General features: G+C 49.1%; 1 protein-coding gene across 1 annotated transcript in view; it reads left to right on the top strand.

The window, feature by feature from the left end:
* SH3PXD2B (SH3 and PX domains 2B) overlaps positions 1-18430 on the top strand; it is a 121774-nt gene that overhangs the window by 18348 nt on the left and 84996 nt on the right. The window contains exon 2 of the mRNA XM_054488693.2: positions 13854-13934. Coding sequence (XP_054344668.1) covers positions 13854-13934 — 81 coding nt within the window. The remainder of the gene's footprint in view (positions 1-13853; positions 13935-18430) is intronic.

Here is an 18430-nt window from a genome sequence, read left to right as displayed (position 1 = left end):
AGTTCTGGTGGTGATTTGGCTGCAGGCTGCTGGGTTATACCCTGTAGCATATACAGAAGAGCCAAAAGTGGCACTGCACTATGGAAACTAGGGTGGATGGCCCAAAAGCCCACCCACGGGGCCTCTCCAGGATCCTGGGGCTTCTTGGAGGCCAGTTTCACTGCTGGCCTGAGTCACTTCTAAGAGCCCTCCAGATTAAAGCTCTCTGGGCAAGTCTCTTATGCAAGAGGCCCAGAGGGGCTCAAGGAACCTGCAAGGAAATTCAGACGCTGTCATGGAAGCAGAAAGAGTCCACAGCTGAGAGTGTAACCCTAAGCAAGTCACTGCACCTCTCGGCCAGCACCTCCCTATCTTCATTTGTAAAATGGAGGGATTGATCTAGACTAGGGATGCCAAGTAGGTAGTACCCATCTCACTAGCCCTCAGCCCCTGCCCCTGGCAGACATTGCTGATGGATCACAGAGTTCTGTCTCGCGGATATTCCTTTCTCACAGCCCCTGCAAGAAAACAGCCCCGGCCCCATTTGTGCCTTCTCTTGAGATGTTGTCTTCAGTCACCCAATTTGTTCCTGGCTATCCACCAGGCTTGCAGAGCCAGGAGAGGGCTCTGACTTCAGAAAGGTTACAGCTGTTGATCTATAAAAAAACAAAACTTGGCTGTGTGTGATGGCTCGCACCTATAATTCCAGCACTTTGGGAGGCTGAGGCAGGTAGATCACTTGAGGCCAGGAGTTCCAGACCATGCTGGTCAGCATACTGAGATCCCATCTCTACTAAAAAATTTGTTTATTAGCCAGGCATGGTGGTGCATGCCTGTAATTCCACCTACTCAGGAAGCTGAGGCTGGAGAATCGCTTGAGCCTGGGAATTCGAGGCTGCTGTGATTACACCACTGTACTCCAACCTGGATGACAGAGGGAGCAAGACCCTGTCTCAAACAAACAAACAAACAAATACTTCCAGATACGGTGAAAATGGCAAGGAATTCCACTAACAGAGGACCATCCTCATCCTCAATCTTACCAGCACCATCATAATTTTTGACATATCCACAAACTCCCTACAGTATATATTCCTAATACAGTATTCTTCAAATTGACTCAATTTTTACTTAAATTACTTTTAAATGGAAATTTTAGCTGTCTACTATACCTGGGGAAAATCAGTAGTAGCACTTGCTAAAAATAGAAGGAAATGAGATTCAAAAGGAAGAGAAAAAGCAATGTGTTAAGTTCTTCCTGGCTGGTGTCGCCTGTTCTGAGGTCCTCTGTTCCTTCTTTAAGAAAGGAGACCTGCTGTGTGTGGTGGCTCACGTCTGTAATCCCAGCACTTTGGGAAGCCAAGGAGGGTGGATTGCCTGATCTCAGAAGTTTGAGACCGGCCTGAGCAACGTGGCAAAACCCCAACTCTACTAAAAACACAAAAAATTAGCTGGGCATGGTGGTGCACGCCTGTAATCCCAGCTACTTGGGAGACTGAGGCATGAGAATCGCTTGAACCTGGGAGGTGGAGGTTGCAATGAGCCGAGATCATGCCACTGCACTCCATCCTGGGCAAGAGAGCGAGACTCTGTCTGGAAAAAAAAAAAAACAAACACTGGCCACTGCATCCCAGGACCAAAATGTAATAACTTTGTCATGGGACCAGTGCGACAGCCCCAGCCCTTGTAATTAATGCCAGCCAGGAATTTCAGCTGGATTCTTTGACAACCCTAAAAACCCCACCAAATAGATTTGCAAAGCAAAGTAAGACTGGAGGACATTCCCCCATGCCTCAGAGATTTTACTAGCAGGGCAAAAGCTTTTTGCCTTGTTTTCCAGTTCACATGGTGAACACTTGGGAGCTCACAGAGCTCCGGAGGCAGGGGAAGCAGGGCGGCAGCTGTTTCACATCATCCGACCCTGGGGACAGTGTATCGATGGAGTTCTGGGGCCTTTCCAAGAGCTACAGCCCTGTGCAGAGATCTGGGCCAGTGGGTCGGCAAGGATGAGGATGTCAGCTAACCCAGGGGTGCCGGGGGCTTGCAGAGGTATCTTGGCCTGTTTATAGCCTGGTCCTGTTGTTTTTCAAGAGCCTCTAAGCTTGATACTGGCTTAAATCTTTTTATATGTTATTGATACATAATATTTGTCCATTTTCATGGGACATTTATGATATTTTGTTGCACGCATAGAGTGTTTAATGATCAAGTCAGGGCATTTGGGGTGTCCGTCCCCTCAAATATTTGTCATTTCTATGTGTTGAGAGCATTTCAAGTCCTCTCTTCTAGCTATTTGGAAATACACAATACGCTGTTGTTAACTGTAGTCAGTCTACTCTGCTATTGAATGTTAGCACTTTATTCATGGAAGAGCTGACCCCTTGGCTGTTACTGCTTGGAAATGGGGCCCAAATTCCTGCATGCTTAATGAGGGCCCTCTGGACACTGGGAGTCCCCATTCCCTTAGACTGGAGTTAGACCCCGAGAGGAGGTGAAGGGTTGGGCAACATTCAGTGAACATTTGCCCTCAAGTCCCACCATGAGCAGAGATTCCAACCAACCAACATGGATTCCTTCTAGAGAACTTTCCATTTCTGGAGAGCTTAGCTTGCAAGGCAGGCTGGACCTTATCTCTATTTTTCAGAGAACAGAGAGGCCGTAAGAGGTCAAGGACTTAACCTCACTCCCATAGTAAGTTCCGGGTTGGGGCACATCTGCTGGCTCCCCGGCCGGTGAGCCAGGTTCCTCCCACCCCCACTCCGGGCATCCCTGTGCCATCAGCTGGGCTAGCACCCGGCAGGGGCTCCTTGGTGGCCCTAGGACTGAGCCAGGGTAATGGAGAAGATGCTGGCCTGGGGTTCAAGACAAGAAAGTGCCCCACAGACAGGTTTCTTTCAGTGCTCCTAGAAAGTGACATCTTTTTTTCTGATTGTAAAAGAAAATAAAGTGTAAAAAATCTGGAATATACAAGCATCAAGAACAGAATTTTTAAAGTCCCCCATATTCATACCACCCCAAAGCGAGCCACTGACATATATATGCATGGTCATGTGTCATTTAACGACAGGGATAGTTCTGAGAAATGTGTTGCTGGGCAGTTTCATCACATGAATATCATAGTGCGTACTTATACAAACCTAGATGGTATAGTCTACTGCACACCTAGGCTCTGTGGTATAGCTCACGGCTCCTGGGCTACAAACCTGTACACTGTGTTACTGTACTGAATACTGTAGGCAATTGTAACACAGTGGTGAGTATTTGAGTAGAATATACAAATACTTGCCATTGTGTTACATAGAAAAGGTTTTGTAAAAATACCATGTTATAATCTTATGGAACCACTGTTGTATATGTGGTCCGTCATTGGAAAATGTTAGGCGGTGCGTCACTGTGTGTGTGTGTGTGTGTGTGTGTGTGTGTGTACAGACACACAAACGCACATACATTTAGATATGGTACAGTCAATTCCTCCCCCGCTCCCCCTTTTTTTTTTTTTGAGACAGATTTTCGCTCTTGTTGACCAGGCTGGAGTGCAAAGCATGACCTCAGCTCACTGCAATCTCCGCCTCCCAGATTCAAGTGATTCTTCTCCCGCAGCCTCCCGAGTAGCTGGAATTACAGGCATGCACCACCATGCCTGGCTAATTTTTGTATTATTAGTAGAAACAGGGGTTCACCAGCCAGGCTGGTCTTGAACTCCTAACCTCAGGTGATCCACCTGCCTCAGCCTCCCAAAATGCTGGGATTACAGGCGGACCGCACCCAGCCAGTCAATACTCATTATTCATAGATTTCGTGTTTGCGAATTTGCCTCCTTGCTAAAATTTATTTGTAACTCAAAAGCAATACTGGAAGCACTTTTGTGGGCATTTTCGGACATGGGCACGTGCAGAGCGGTGAAAAATTTGAGTCACCCAACATGCACGTTCCCAGCTGAGGTTGAATGAGCAACACTCCCTCCTCATTTCAGCTCCCATACTCTAAACAAGAATCCTTGTTCTAGTCTATGAGTGCTGCATTTGTACGTTTTTGTGCTTTTTGTTGATTTTGCTGTTTAGTATGGCCCACAAATGCTGTGCTAACATACTGTCTGGTGAGCCTAAACGCAAGATGGCTGTGATGTGCCTATGGAGAAGCTTCATTCAGGCACGAGTTGCAGTGCTGTTGACTGTGAGTTCAGCGTTGATGAATTAACCATGCATATTAAATAAGGTTGTTTATTTCTTTGTTTGTTTGTTTGAGACGGAGTCTTACTCTGTTGTCCAGGCTGGAGTGCAGTAGCACAATCTCGGCTCACTGCAACCTCCACCTCCCAGGTTCAAGCGATTCTCCTGCCTCAGCCTCTCCAGTAGCTGGGATTACAGGCGCCCACCCGCCTGGGTGATTTTTGTATTTTTAGTAGAGATGGAGTTTCACCATGTTGGCCAGGCTGGTCTCGAACCCCTGACCTCAGGTGATCCACTCGCCTCGGCCTCCCAAACTTTTAGGACTACAGGCGTAATCTAGGATTACGAGCCACTGCGCCCAGCCTAAATAAGGTATCTTTAAAGAGAAACACACATGCAACAAAGTTATGTATTGATCACTTCACAAAACCAAAACATAGGCTCAAAAGACCCTAACCGTGTATTTCTCCTAGAGTATTTGCTAAATCAGTGTTCTCAGTGACTTTACAGAACGTAACTACCGCAAACAATGAGCATCACCTGTGTGTGTGTGTGCAATGGGTGTCTGTGTATACAAACACCCACACACATTTATATACAGTTGATATCATTACAGAACTTTTTTGAGATTGAGATTACATTGTTTTAGCTTGTTCTTTTTACCTAAGATAATGCCTGAACTTTTCCCCTGTAATTCATGGAATTGTTTTAGTTGCACAAAAACCCTCATCATGCCAAAAGGAGAATTAGCTGAAAGGCCCAGGCCCCTGTTGTGCGTCATAGTAGCCTCCGGTGGGCGGGCAGGCCTGGGAAGCAGGAACTGGAGTACTGCCCGAAGCCAAGCCAGGCTCTCCCCGTCGCTCTTCCCCCAACACCTCTCCTTCACTTATCCTCTCTGCAGACCTAGTGTTTGGAGCACGGCTCCGGGTTGCAGCTTTTCTGGATGGAGCTGGCATGCTCAGAGCTGATCCCAGATTTCTGAGAAAGAAAGAACCTGATTGGCCAGGCTTGAATCTGTGACTGTGTCCATGGGCCAGTCAGCTGTGACCATGGGGGTTAGGCAGAACAGGTGGTTACAGCCTGGGCGCGGTGGCTCACGCCTGTAATCCCAGCACTTTGGGAGGCCGAGGCGGGTGGGTCACCTGAGACCAGAAGTTCGAGACCAGCCTTGGGAACATGGTGAAACCCCGTCTCTATTAAAAATACAAAAATTAGCCAGGAGTGGTGGTGGGCGCCTGTAATCCCAGCTACTTGGGAGGCTGAAGAACGAGAATCGCTTGAACCCGGGATGTGGAGGTTGCGTTGAGCCAAGATCGCACCACTGCACTCCAGCCTGAGTGACAGAACGAGACTCCATCTCAAAAAAAAAAAAAAAAAGAACAGGTGGTTACTTCTCAAGTGGGGCGTTGGCCAGGGGGTTTGGTTTTCTTTCCTGCCTTTTCAAAGTGGTCAAGCTTAAGAAAAGTGGCTTTTGGAGGCCCTGGCACAGGTTGGTCCTCAGAGGAAGAGGGTTATTCTGGCCCAGGCCACAAAACGCCTAACACCATCCATGAGCAGTGTCACTCTTGCTCCCAATGTCAGCTCCTGGAAAGGTCGGGCTGACCTGGGACAGTTCTCAACCATACGTGGAGTATGAAAGCCAGGAAGGATGAAGCCCGGGCGCCAGTCAGGCTCTCAAGTGTGTGGCAGTTGGCATTTGGGTCAGATAATGGCTCCCTTCCATTCAGACTGAGGCCCAGGGTGGGTGGGGGTGTCAGGGCCTTCCCCACAGGCACCCATGGGGAGGGACAGAGCCCTGACCCTCTGGCAGCTGGGAAACTGTGCCCTAGGCTCAGGCACGGTGGGCCTGTGTTCCCAGGACTATGGGAGCCATCCGCCTGCAGCCCTGTGGGACCCAGAGAACAGAAAGGACAGGTGGAGAGGGCAGAGCCCAGGGAGATGGGTGTAGGATGGAGAGAGGTGGGACAGGCTGTGGGAAGTTCATTTGTAGGGAGAAGGAGCAGGGACAAGGGTTCCCTCACCTTTGTGACTCTCTGCTCACAGTGATGCTGCTGCTGACAGTTTCTTTTTGTGTAACATTTACCATATCCAGGCACCGAGCGAAAGAATCTACATGCATGTTCTCATTTCATCCTCGCCCCAACTTTGCAGTTAGTAATATTGCAGACCTCATTTTTTACAAATGAGGAAACTGAGTCATGGGGGTTAAGCCACTTTCCCAAGAGCACAAAGCTAGTTGAGAAGGAAGCAGGATATAAATCCAGGCCATTGTGACCCTAGAACTCCACAGCCTCGCAGAACAGTAGGATGATGTGCTGGTCACTCTGACAGTTAGGAGGGTGAGCAGACATCTCCCTGCTGGCCCACGCTCCAGCTGCAGCCAAGCTGGGGCACGGCATGGCAGGATTAGAGGTGACCTAGGTTAGAGTCCCTGCTCTGCATGTCATAGCTGTGCAACTGTAGGCACTGTACTTCTGAGACTGTGTCCCTTGCTAGGAAAACATGGGAAGTGTTAGCCTGGCCTGCTGGCTCGGGGATTTGGAAGAGACCAAGTTCAGCCATCTACCCACCTCTGCAAAAGGATCCTGGCTCAGCACACCCCACCCCAATGCCTCCAACCCTCCCTTCACCACCAGTTCGGGTTCTCGCTGACTTAGAGGAAGTGAGGAAACCCAGGACTTCTGTTCCTGGTGAAACTGGGTTTGCAATCAGGTTGGAGAGTCTGGACTTGGTTAGATCACACAGGCCCTGCTGCTGAGATTGTGTAAGAAGAGATTTAAAGGGTGGATGATTCCGGCTCAAATCCTGTCTGGGAACAGAAGGAAACCTCCGTGACTCTCTAACCCCAGTTGTGGTTTCTGTGCTTCCTTGTTCCTTGAGCAAAGGGAAGGAGTCCCAGCTGCTCCCCAAAACATGTTGCTCCCGAGGGGCGGGGGTGTTTGCAGATTGTGGTGAAGCAGCACAGGGGACAGAGAGGAAAAGCAAGGGGGCAGGACCACCTCAGCAACATGGCCAGGGTCCCTTTCTACAGACCAAAGGCCTGCCGAGGAGAGGCGCTCCTCTCTGTGAGGGCTTGGCCTCCTGGCATCTCATTTTCTTCCCCATTTATTCACAAAGCATAGATTTTTCCACCCTGCCCAGTGCTGGGCATACAGCAGTCCATTAAAAGACAGGCCAGGCCCTTGCTCGTGTGAAACTTAGAACCCAGCAGGAAATCAGACACTTGAGCAATTTCAGTAAAGAGTTCATTGGCTTTGTGATGGGGAAGTGGGTGCTAAGGAGACCTATAGCAGGGGCATCCAACCTCATACTGGTGGGCAGGGAGCAGTCACAGAGGGCTTTCTGGAGGCAGTAGCATCTGAGCTGTGCCCTGATAGTTGACTTGTAGAACATTGCCCATTCCAGATCTGTCTGCTTTCTTATGATGTCATTTATCTTGTTCCTCTGCCTCCTATATTTCTTGTAAATTGGAACCTAGGTCAAGAGCTTGAGCTCAAGTTGAACATTGTTGGCAGCAATACTAACAGCAGATTGTGTATACTTCACATTGCATCACCTCAAGGGCCACACAGTAACTGGGTTGTCTCTCTATCCATGAGGCTAGGTTTGGTCACCTGGTTACAGTTGTAGAGTTACACATTTTTCCCCTGGCTGGGAAAGTAATCATGGGGTTATACTTTGACACCGTGTGAGTGTCCTGTTCAACAGCCTTTCACCCGGTGGTTCGGCACCCACTGAGGATCTTCCCAGAGTGGCTGTGGCATTTTGCTTCTCCACCAGCAATGCATGAGGGTTCCAGTTGCCATGCATTTTCATCAGCACTTATTATTGTCGCTATTTTTTAATTGTAGCCATTCCGATAGATGAATAGTGGCATCTCCTCCTGGTTTCACTTTGCCTCGCTAGTGGCAGTGACCATATTTCGTGTGCTTCGTTGCCCTCCATATGTCCTCTTGGATGAAGTGTCTCTTTAAGTCTTTTGTCCATCTTGTCATCTGGTTGGTTGTTTCCTTACAACCAAGACTTCAAGAAATGTATTCTGCATAGAAGTTGTTTCTCAGATGTGCAGCTCCTGTTTTGAAAGCTGTGCCGTGGGGAAAGTTTTAGTGTCATTTCCAGGGCACGTGACGTGGAGTATGTAAATCTCTGCAGGAAATCTGCTTTAAAAAATTGTTTCTTTGGCCGGGTACGTGGCTCACGCCTGTAATCCCAGCACTTTGGGAGGCCAAGGTGGGTGGATCACGAGGTCAGGAGTTCAAGACCAGCCTGGCGAACATAGTGAAACCCCATCTCTACTAAAAATACAAAAAATTAGCCGGGCATGGTGGCAGGTGCCTGTAATCCCAGCTACTCGGGAGGCTGAGGCGGAGAATTGCTTGAACCCGGGAGGTGGAGGTTGCGGTGAGCTGAGATCACCCCACTGCACTCCAGCCTGGATGACAGAGCAAGACTCCATCTCAAAAAAAAAAAAAAATCATGGTAACACACACAACATAAAACTTAACATTTCAGCCATTTCCTAGCAACCATCACCACCATCCATCGCCAGAACTTTTTTCATCTCCCTAGACTGAAACTCTGCACCCATTAAACAACAACTCCCAGCCAGGCACGGTGGCTCACGGCTGTAATCCCAGTACTTTGAGATACTGAGGCGGGAAGGTCACTTGAGCCAGGAGTTCGATACCAGCCTAGGCAACAAAGCGAGACCCTGTCTCTACAAAAAAATAATAATAATAAAATTAACCAGGCATAATGGCACATGCCTGTAGTCCCAGCTACTTGGGAGGCTGAGGTGGGAGGATTGCTTGAGTCCAGGAATTTGAGGTTGCAGTGAGCTATGATCACACCACCGTACTCCACCCTGGGTGACAGAGCGAGACCTCATCTCAAAAAAATGAAAAATAACCACTCCCCATTCTACCCATTCTGGCAGCCACCATTCTCCTTTCTCTGTCTATGAATTTGACTACTCCAGGTACCTCCTGTAATCATACAGTATTTGTTCTATTGTGACCGGCTTATTTCACATAGCCTAATATCCTCAAGGTTCATTCATAGGGTAGCATGTGTCAGAATTTTCTCTTTTTAGAGCTGAATAATGTCCCATTTTATGTATAAACCACATTTTCTTTATGCACGCATCCATCAATGGACACTTGGGTTGCTTCCGTCTTTGGCCTCTTGTGAATACTACTATGAGGAAGTCTTTAATTCCTTAGCACCAAGCCACTAAGTATTACCTGGGTTGGGGATGTAAAAAAGTAAAGGTCTAGTGTGTTAGGATTGCACTGGTTGCAAGTAACAGACACCAAATCAAACTGGTGTGAACAAGAAAAGGACTATTTTGGCTTGCATCTGGGAAATGTCCCGGATTCAGGCTGGATCCAGGGGTTCAAATGTTGCCACGGGGTCTGAGCCCTCCTCTCTCCCTCTGGCTCTGCTTTCTTCTGTGTGACAGGCGCTTTCCATGGGAAATTCCTGGTGTAGGTTCTCCCAGCAGCCACTGAGCGGGCAAAATGGTCTGTTCCCTGAGAGTGCCATCGAAAGTCCTGGAATTGGGTCTCATCCACCCTGTGCCCATCCCTGAGCCATCATTCATCAGCAGGGCTGTGGTTGGCTGGGCCTGGGAGGGAGACATGCCCACTCCCGTCATGAAGACCAGAGGAGGGATTCCCCATGGGAAATCAGGATTCTGTTACCAAAAGGAGGGGAAGGTACTAGACAAGCAGGAACATGGGATGACCACTGTGAGGGAAGCTCAATGTTGCACTCCTCGTGCGTGCCAGCTGTTGGCCCCATCTCCATTAGCTATTGTGGCTTACCCCTCAAGGGAGATTATTGTCCTCGTTTTAGAGAGAAGCGTGGGTGGCCAGAGGTGAGTGCCTTGTGAGTTTCTCTAGCAGCAGAGCTGGCTCTGTGACCCAGGGTGCGTGCTCTCTCACCAGCCCCCAAACCCAGGATGGGGACAAAGCCCTACGCTAGGGCAGCTCTCGTTAAAAAATTAGATCTCTGCCTAAAAATGCAGACATCACGTTGTGTTCAGGGGTTGATTCCAATAAACCAATTAGGCTTGCTGCAGAGTCCTTGTACTGTATGTTCAGAACTTTAAAAATTGTAAACAGGAGATCAGTGATGAATTGTGTAAGCAGAATTTTTATTTTCCATTTATGGGAGTGTGCTTTTTGTTGGTTTGAAGAAAAAAATCCATTCTTTGACAATTTTTCCTTGTTTTTTAATCCCCGTTGGCAGTGTCCTTGACAGTCATTCAAACCTAGCTTAAGCATCCCCAGTGGCGGGGACCTTTGGTACAGTATTTTCCCTTTCTGGCCCTCAGTTTACCCATCTGGCAGGTGCAGCCCTTCAATGAGCTGCATTCTTTGGTCTGCTCCAGCTCTAACTTCCTGTAAGTGGTGCAAAAGGTGCCTTACTGGTGTCCCTGCCCCTCTTCAAGCCATTTCCACACAGCAGCTGGAGAGATACATATGGATATTTTTAAACACGTACCCTGGATCCTGTCGCACGCCTCCCCCACCCCTTCAAGCTCTTCAATAGAATGAAATCCAGACGCTTCTCTGTGGCCTGCAAGCCCCTCCTCATCAGCTGCTGCCTCCTCCCCAGCTCAGCCCCTTCCTCCCGCAGCGCTGTCGGCTGTCATACTCTCCTGTTCCTCACATAGACAAGCATTTTCCTGCTGCCACATCTTCGTTCCCACTTTTCTTTTTCCCTGTACACCCTTTCCTCAGCTCTCAGCCAGCTCCTCACCCTTCAGATCTCAGTTCAAAGGTTGCCTGCTCAGATAGGCTTCCCTTCCAAGGCCCCCTTATCTAAGTAGCCAGCCCCCCCCCACCTACCATCCTCATGCAGACTTCGGGGTCCTGCCCAGCATGTTGGCAGGTTTGCTGGTTTATTGCCCATCTCTCCACTTAACAAGGGCAGGGTCTGGGTCTGCCTTGCTCCCCATAGTATCTCAACCCCTAGCAGAGGGCCTGGCATGCAGTCGGTGCTTAATAGATGTTGAAGAGTGAATGAGTGAATGAATGGAAACCATTCAAAATCTCCATGCTGCAGTCTTGGTGAAGCAGGGTGGAAAGCTAAGAAACAGATTTGAAGTCTTCTTGTTAAGTAAAACACCAGGACTGTTCAGTGTTTTTTCACATCACAAAGTCGCCTTTCTGAGATGTTGACTGACTTTTACCTCCTGAAGGATGCCTTGGCCCCTTCCCTGGCTCCGTGAGTTACCTAGGAACGGGGAGCGCAAACAAGGAAGAAGGGTGGGCTGGATGCCCAAATCCTTGGTGTCAAAGGAGCCTGTTTTTATGAGCAGGGATGGGGTAGGCATTGGGCGGTCTGAGAGCAAGGTGCTGAGGTTTCATGAACTTTTTCTCTGTTCCTGGCAAGGTGCTCAGAGCTTTTTCCTCTTGTGCTAATCACAACTCAGTATGCTTGATGACCCCATTTTACCAGATAAGAAAGCTGAGGCTCCAGGAGTTAGGAAATTGTGTGAGTCCAGAGCTTCTTGACTCTAGAGCCCAAGCTCCCCCATTTCTGCCATGTTTTGAAATATAATCTGTGTTGGGTTTGATGAGGCCGTGCCAGGTGAACTCCTTAGCGTGGCGTTCAAGGTCACCTCCAACCTTGTCCTGATTTATCTTAACATTTTTCATCTCTTCTCACCGAAGAACCTTCTCCTATAAGTCCATGATATTCACACTGGTGTCTGGCCTCAGCCCCTAAAGTCGTTCTATCTGTTTCTGTTTGGAATGTGAATGTTCTCCTAAGAATTCATCTGAAAAGAGACTCTGGCTAAAACCACTGTGGAAACCGCTGCCAGGCACAGTGTGGCTTCACCCTGATGGTCTTTGTTCTACCCTCATTCCCCTCTACCCGCAGCCACTGCCTTCCTCTCCTGCTGTCTAAGTCCTACATGACCATCAGTTACACTGTGGTGGTTCCAGGCTTCAGAGATCTCTCTCCTGCCCCCTTCCGGTATCAACCTGGACTGGATTACGTGGGTCAGAAACCCAACTTAAACTGGCTGCAAAAGTTATTCAAGAGAGTGGATGTGGCCCAAGACGTAATTATTGGCCCAGGAAACTGGACAGTCCAGGAATAAATTTAGCTTCAGGCAGAGCTGGATGTAAGCTTAGACTGTGTCATCGGGATGGTGGCTCCTTTCTCAGGCAGGCTCCCCCGCACCCCCGGTGAGGATAGGTAGCCCCCAGCAGCTCCACATCCTGACAGCCTGTCAACTTCAGGAGAAGAGCTTGGCTTTCTCCAGAGTTGGAGCAAAAGTCCCAGGGTGGGCCGGGCGCGGTGGCTCAGGCATGTAATCCCAATACTTTGGGAGGCCGACGCAGGCGGATCATTTGAGGTCAGGAGTTCGAGACCAGCCTGAGCAACATGATGAAACCCCGTCTCTACTAAAAATACAAAAATTAGCCAGGCACGGTGGCGCTCGCCTGTAATCCTAGCTACTCAGGAGGCTAAAGCACGAGAATCTCTTGAACCTGCGAGGAAGTGAGCCGAGATCGTGCCACTGCACTCCAGCCTGGGCGACAGAGCTAGACTCCGTCTCCAAAAAAAAAAAGTCCCAGGGCGGACTCCTACTGGCTCTGATTGGCCCAGCTCAAGTCACATGTTCTCCCTTCAACCAATCACCCCCCCCGCCGTATCCAAGGGGGTGAGCTGAAGGTAGGGAAGGAGGATTCCAAGAGTCAGTCATCTTCACTTATGTATGCGTTGTCTCTCCTTCTAACCCTCACCTCATGGAGGACAGGGACACTGCCTGTGAAACCCCAGGGCCTCTAACAGCACTGAGCGCCTTATGTTTCTATGACATTTCTCTGTTTCCAAACAGCTTTCACGTGTGCATATATTTTAATTGTCACAACTACCCTATAGCAACAGATAGTTTATGCAGTCCAGGAATGGGTCACAGGTATGCTGATCCCTTAGCCCTTAGGTGTCTACCTGGTGTGTCCGGGGCCACCAAAGGCCCCAGCCAGGCACCTCTGACCTCTGATAGTCACCTCAGTTTGCCCGGGTTTGTTATCAATGTATTGTTTTCTGTGTGTGCCGTGACGTGTGACACAGGTTGGAAGCACAGCCCAGTGGTTTATAAAATGGTCCTTCATCCTTAATTTCATCAGCACCTCACATCTATCCTGGGAGGCAGAGGAGACAGAGGAAGCAGGTGCTGTTAGCCCCATTCACAGGAGAAACTGGGACTCGGGGAAAAAATAACTTGGCCCAGGTCCTCGTCGGTGGAGACAGCATGATGGGCTGGCCTATGGAAAATATAAGATGGCCAAGAGCTGCACGTCTTCGTGACTTCTCCTGATGAAAGTCAAGGTTTTAGGAATGACTGGCAAGATAGCCAGCCTGTCTCTCACTGAACTGAGCGGGTAGCGAGGAATCCTGGCAGTGCTGAATATAGCAGCTTCTCCTGAGCTGATGCAGTGCCAATGCATCCCCATACTTGATGTCATTCATCCTTTGCACAACTCTGTTGGGGGTTATTATACTCATTTTATTGAGGAGGGAGTTGAGGCTTACAGCAAGCAACTTGTCCAGCCAGTCATTGGCAGAGCTAAGGCTGAAACCCACATCTTTCTGACTCTGAGTCTTGTGTTCCCCTTGGGTCCCAGAGATTGGGAGGCCACCTTCTCGTGTTAACACCCATCTCCTCTGTTGCTCCTGCAGGTCTACATCATCCGGGTCACGTGGTCCAGTGGCTCCACTGAGGCCATTTACCGGCGCTACAGCAAGTTTTTTGACCTCCAGGTAAGGATTTGAGGTCTCTGGTGAGCGGCAGGATGGGAAAGAGTTTAATTGGACTTACATTCACTACAACTTTAGAGTCCAGAATTTTTTTAATTTCCCAGACTTAAAAATGACATCCACGGCTGGGCACGGTGGCTCACACCTGTAATCCCAGCACTTTGGGAGGCTAAGGTGGGCGGATCACTTGAGGTTAGAAGTTTGAGACCAGCCTGGCCAACATGGTGAAACCCCATCTCTACTAAAAATACAAACATTAGCCGTGTGTGGGGATGGGTGCCCGTAATCCCAGCTACTTGGAAGGCTGAGGCAGGAGAATTGCTTGTACCCGGGAGGCAGAGGTTGCAGTGAGCCAAGATTGTGCCATTGCACTCCAGCCTGGGCAACAAGAGCAAAACTCCCTCTCAAAAAAAAAAAAAAAAAAAAATGACATCCATTACTTTTGAGACACAAATAATGTGCTTTTTTGCTTTATGCTTTGATATTTCATATTTTCTCCGTAAGAGAAAGGGTACATGTTGACTGCTCCAGAATGGAGGGTAATCTGGAAATCATTTCCAAATGGCTTTGGCATGCAGTGTTTGAACTTAAGTTTTAAACGATAATCGTGTTTGCTGGTGAGCTGGGTTTGTTGAGTGTGTCTAGACTTTTGGGGCCATTCAGCTCTGAAGACAGACCTGCATCTCCTGCCTCACCTTGGCTTCTCTCCACAGGCCTTTGCCCTCCCCACACACTCCTGTGCCTTCCGGGCTCACTCATGGTTCCAGTAACCCCTTCTGCCCTTCAGGACTCTCACCCCCTGGGAAGCCTTGCCTTTGTTCCCTGGCCAGCAAGGGCCACCCATTCTGTGTCCCTACAGCTGTGTGTGTGTCTCTGTATTAAAGCTGTCTGCTTGTCTGTCTCCCCGCCTAGACTGTGACTGTCATGGGCCAGAACCACATCTTTCTCTTCCTCTCTGTCCTTAATAGTTTATTCAAGGCCTAACACACAGTATATGTCCAGTCAGTGTTTGGTGAATGAATGAATGAATGAACGAACACCATGTATGCTACCAGTCTTATAGGGAGCCAGGCAGAATGTGAACAGCTCAGTATAAGCTCATCCCCATTAGGGTAAAACAAGTCCAACCAGTGGGTCAGTAGGTTCTTCTTGATGTCACTAATAGCGAGTAACAGCAAGTGTGAGAGGTAGTCATGGTTCCTCCTCGTAGGATGTAACAGAGTTATTTAGAAAACCCTCGGGAGACACTGGGAACTTGCCCGGCTTTCTGAACATGTGTCTTCTCCCAGCCTCCTGGTAAGGGTCTATGTCACCTCTCAGGCCAACACAAGTCTCCATCCTGACATGACAGCCTTCTTTTCAGTCAGAATGCTTCTGTTGCAAGTGACAGAAACCCAATTCAAGCTGGCTGAAGTAAACAGGAGGTTTTTTTGCAGGTGTAACTGAACGTCCTAGGAGAATATATCACCCAGGCTTCAGGCACATCTTAATCCAGGGTTTTTCTGGTGTCACCTGATCTGGCTTCTTCCTCTCATTCCAGTCCCTACTTCTATGGTGCTGCCTTTATCCTCGGATCCCACATGATTGCACAATGATACAACAGCTCTGGGCTCACACCCAGCAGGAAAGGGTAAAAGTCACTTGTCAGAAATCCCAGCAAACACATTATTGTGTGTCATAGGCTCAACTCGACGCCAATCGATATGAGTGAGAAATGTAGCAGCCAATGGGCTTGCTGGAGTCCCTGCTCCACCCCAGAAGTCAATAAGGGTGGAGAATGACACCTGGAGAGAGGTAGTTTCACAAACTGCCACGATCAAAGGTAAAGTCAACATTTCCTGGCCATCAGAAGACTGCCACTGTCCTTTGTACATCATCCTGTCTTTTTGCCACACAGTTTCTCTCAGAAGGTTGGCATCCTTCATTATTCTGACCTAATCTGCTCCTGACAGTGCCGAATAGAGAATTTTCAGAGCTTGTGTTTCATTATTTTGTAGGGGGAGGGGAAATAATGTGTTCCTAACTGGTTTCCCGAAACGCCTACGTAACAAACTGCCAAGAGTCATTGCATAATATAAAGCAAGTGAGACACCAGTTACCTAATTATTTAAAATGTAATGAATTCATTAGTGATGTTTTGTGTTCAGTATGTAATAATATCAAACAGTATCATAAACAAATTATATTTTTGCTTCTGCTCTGCAGCAAACAGAATGTAAATAAACAAAGCAGCTATAAGTTAAAGATGCTAAGATAGCATCTGAAGTGAACTTGACCGGAGCGAACACTGGGGCAGGGGAAGAAAGATCTAAACCCTGGGGAAGAGGAAGGGAGGATCACAGTGGTGATGCCGTGGGCAGAAGGCACAGTCCTGGCTGAGAATAAATGAGATACAAATGGAGGACCATCCATATTCTTTACCCAGATCTGTGGTGATTTATGCAGATTCAGTATAGTAGGTCTTCAAAGAGTGAGTGTTAGGTATAAACATGTTTGCAAGTTGCTAGACTGACTTTTTGTGCAGTGAGGGTCTAGATAGGGAGGGCTACCTGTATTTTGCTTTCAGAGGCCTCTTGCCTGCCTGACACCTCCAAGGAGCAGAAGAGGAGGTACGGAACAATAACACCTGATTGTTATCCTAGGAATTATTTACATCCACCGAGCAAAGCCCACTCAGCTAGCTTAGGCATGAAGAGAGGGGTGGGGTTGGATATATTGTTCCCTGAAACCCAGAGCAGAAAAATGCAGCCAGCCTCGCGGGGGCCAGGAACTGGCTGGCAGCTCCCGGGCCATCTGTCCTTGTGGCCTCAGGATCTCCCATGGAGCCTGTTCTGGACCACTTTCTGCAGTTGCCCACTGGCCCGCATCCGCCAAGAGCAACCCCCAGTGAGCACCTTCCACCCGGAGCTGCAGTGTGCTTCCCTGTTGTCAAAGCACTAGAGTTTCCGGATGCGGATTCCAGTCTCCAGAAGGGAGAATCTGATTGTCCTAAGGGCCCTGGATCATAGTTCACTGCTGAGCCTGTCAGCTGTTGCCGGGGAGGTGGGGACGTAGAGTCATCTGGAAGAGATTTGATGAGAAGCGGAGTGGGAAGGGGGCCCTGGAAGTGCTTATGCAAATGTTGTTCATTGCTGACATGTGGAGGGGCACGCGGCCGGGCCCTGTGCAAGGTGGACTGGGCTCTCTGGTTCCCTATTCCAGCGCAGCCTAAGGCTTAAACATTGGCTTTCAGTCAGACAGACCTGGGTGCAAATCTCAGCTTTGCCTGTTCAGGGCTCAGCTTGGGGTCACCACTGTATGTTTCTGAGCCTCAGCCTCCTCATCTGCACAGTAGGAATGAAAGTGCCTTCCTCGTGCCTTTATTGTGCCAGTTAAGCAGACGCACCTGGCTCAGTAAGCGCGTTAGCTGTCAGCTGTCCCTCTGCACAGGTGTGACTTGCCCAAGCTGATACCCTTTGGGAATGCTTGAGCCAGGGTTTGATCATGGGTCTTCCTGGCCCAAGGCCAATGCTCCTTCCACTCTCCCGTTCCGACTCAACTTTCTTATTTCTACCAGAACTTAAAAGTCAGGTTTTCCTCCATGCTCAGCATAATCGGTAATAACTGGGGGGTTGCCGTGTCAGGCTTCCCTCCTATAACAAAGTTGTCTAAGGCAGGACTTCATCCAGGCTCAGAGTCCCAGATGGGCGGTTGGAGTGGGAAAGTCATGGAATTCCAAAGGGTCCTGCTTATCCTGGAAGCATCGTGGAACCGGCCTCCTCCTCCGCCACACACACCCCAGCCGGGAAAGCTGGAAGAGGTTAGGGCAGGATCGCACCAGCCCTTATGGGCCTGCAACACCCTGGAGTTAGATGATTTCATGATTCCACTCTCCCCTCCCTCCTGTCTGGCAAGCAGCCTTGGTTTTTTCAGAAGTAACTTGGCCCAAACAGTGTGGGGAGAGCCGAGCCTTGGTGGAGGAGCAGCAAGGCCAGTGTGGCGTAATGGAAAAAGCAGAGGACTCAGTCAGGAGACCTGGGGCCCAGCCACCTTCCAGCTGTGTGGCCTTGGGCACACCCCTTAACCCCTCTGTGCCTGAGAGACCTCATTGGTGACATGGGGTGAAAACAATAGAAACAGCTGGCATTTCTGGAGCACTGAATGTGGGCCCCATCCTGCTAAACATCTAGATGTAGTGACTCATTCAGTCCTCCAGACAAGCTTATCCAATTACACAAATGAAGAAACCCAGGCTCAGAGAGGTTAAGTGGTTCGCCCGAAGTCACACAGCTAGTGAGCCTCAGAGCTCAGATTGGAAGATGGGTAGGTGACCCCAGTATCCACACTTTTAGCCGCTCTGCTTTTCTGGGGCTCCTCTTTGTAGTGGCTGCTTCACAAGGTTCTCGTGAGTTAAAACTTATCATCTGTGTCCAAAAGAGGCAAATCCATAGACAGAAAGCAGGTTCGTGGCTGCCAGAGGCTAGGGGAAAACGGGAAGATACTGCTAATGGGTACTGGGT

The sequence above is a fragment of the Pongo pygmaeus genome, chromosome 4 (assembly GCF_028885625.2).
Source record: "Pongo pygmaeus isolate AG05252 chromosome 4, NHGRI_mPonPyg2-v2.0_pri, whole genome shotgun sequence".
Classification (NCBI taxonomy): Eukaryota; Metazoa; Chordata; class Mammalia; order Primates; family Hominidae; genus Pongo; species Pongo pygmaeus.
Note: the sequence above shows the minus strand (reverse complement) of the source record. Positions and strands in the feature narration are given on the sequence as shown.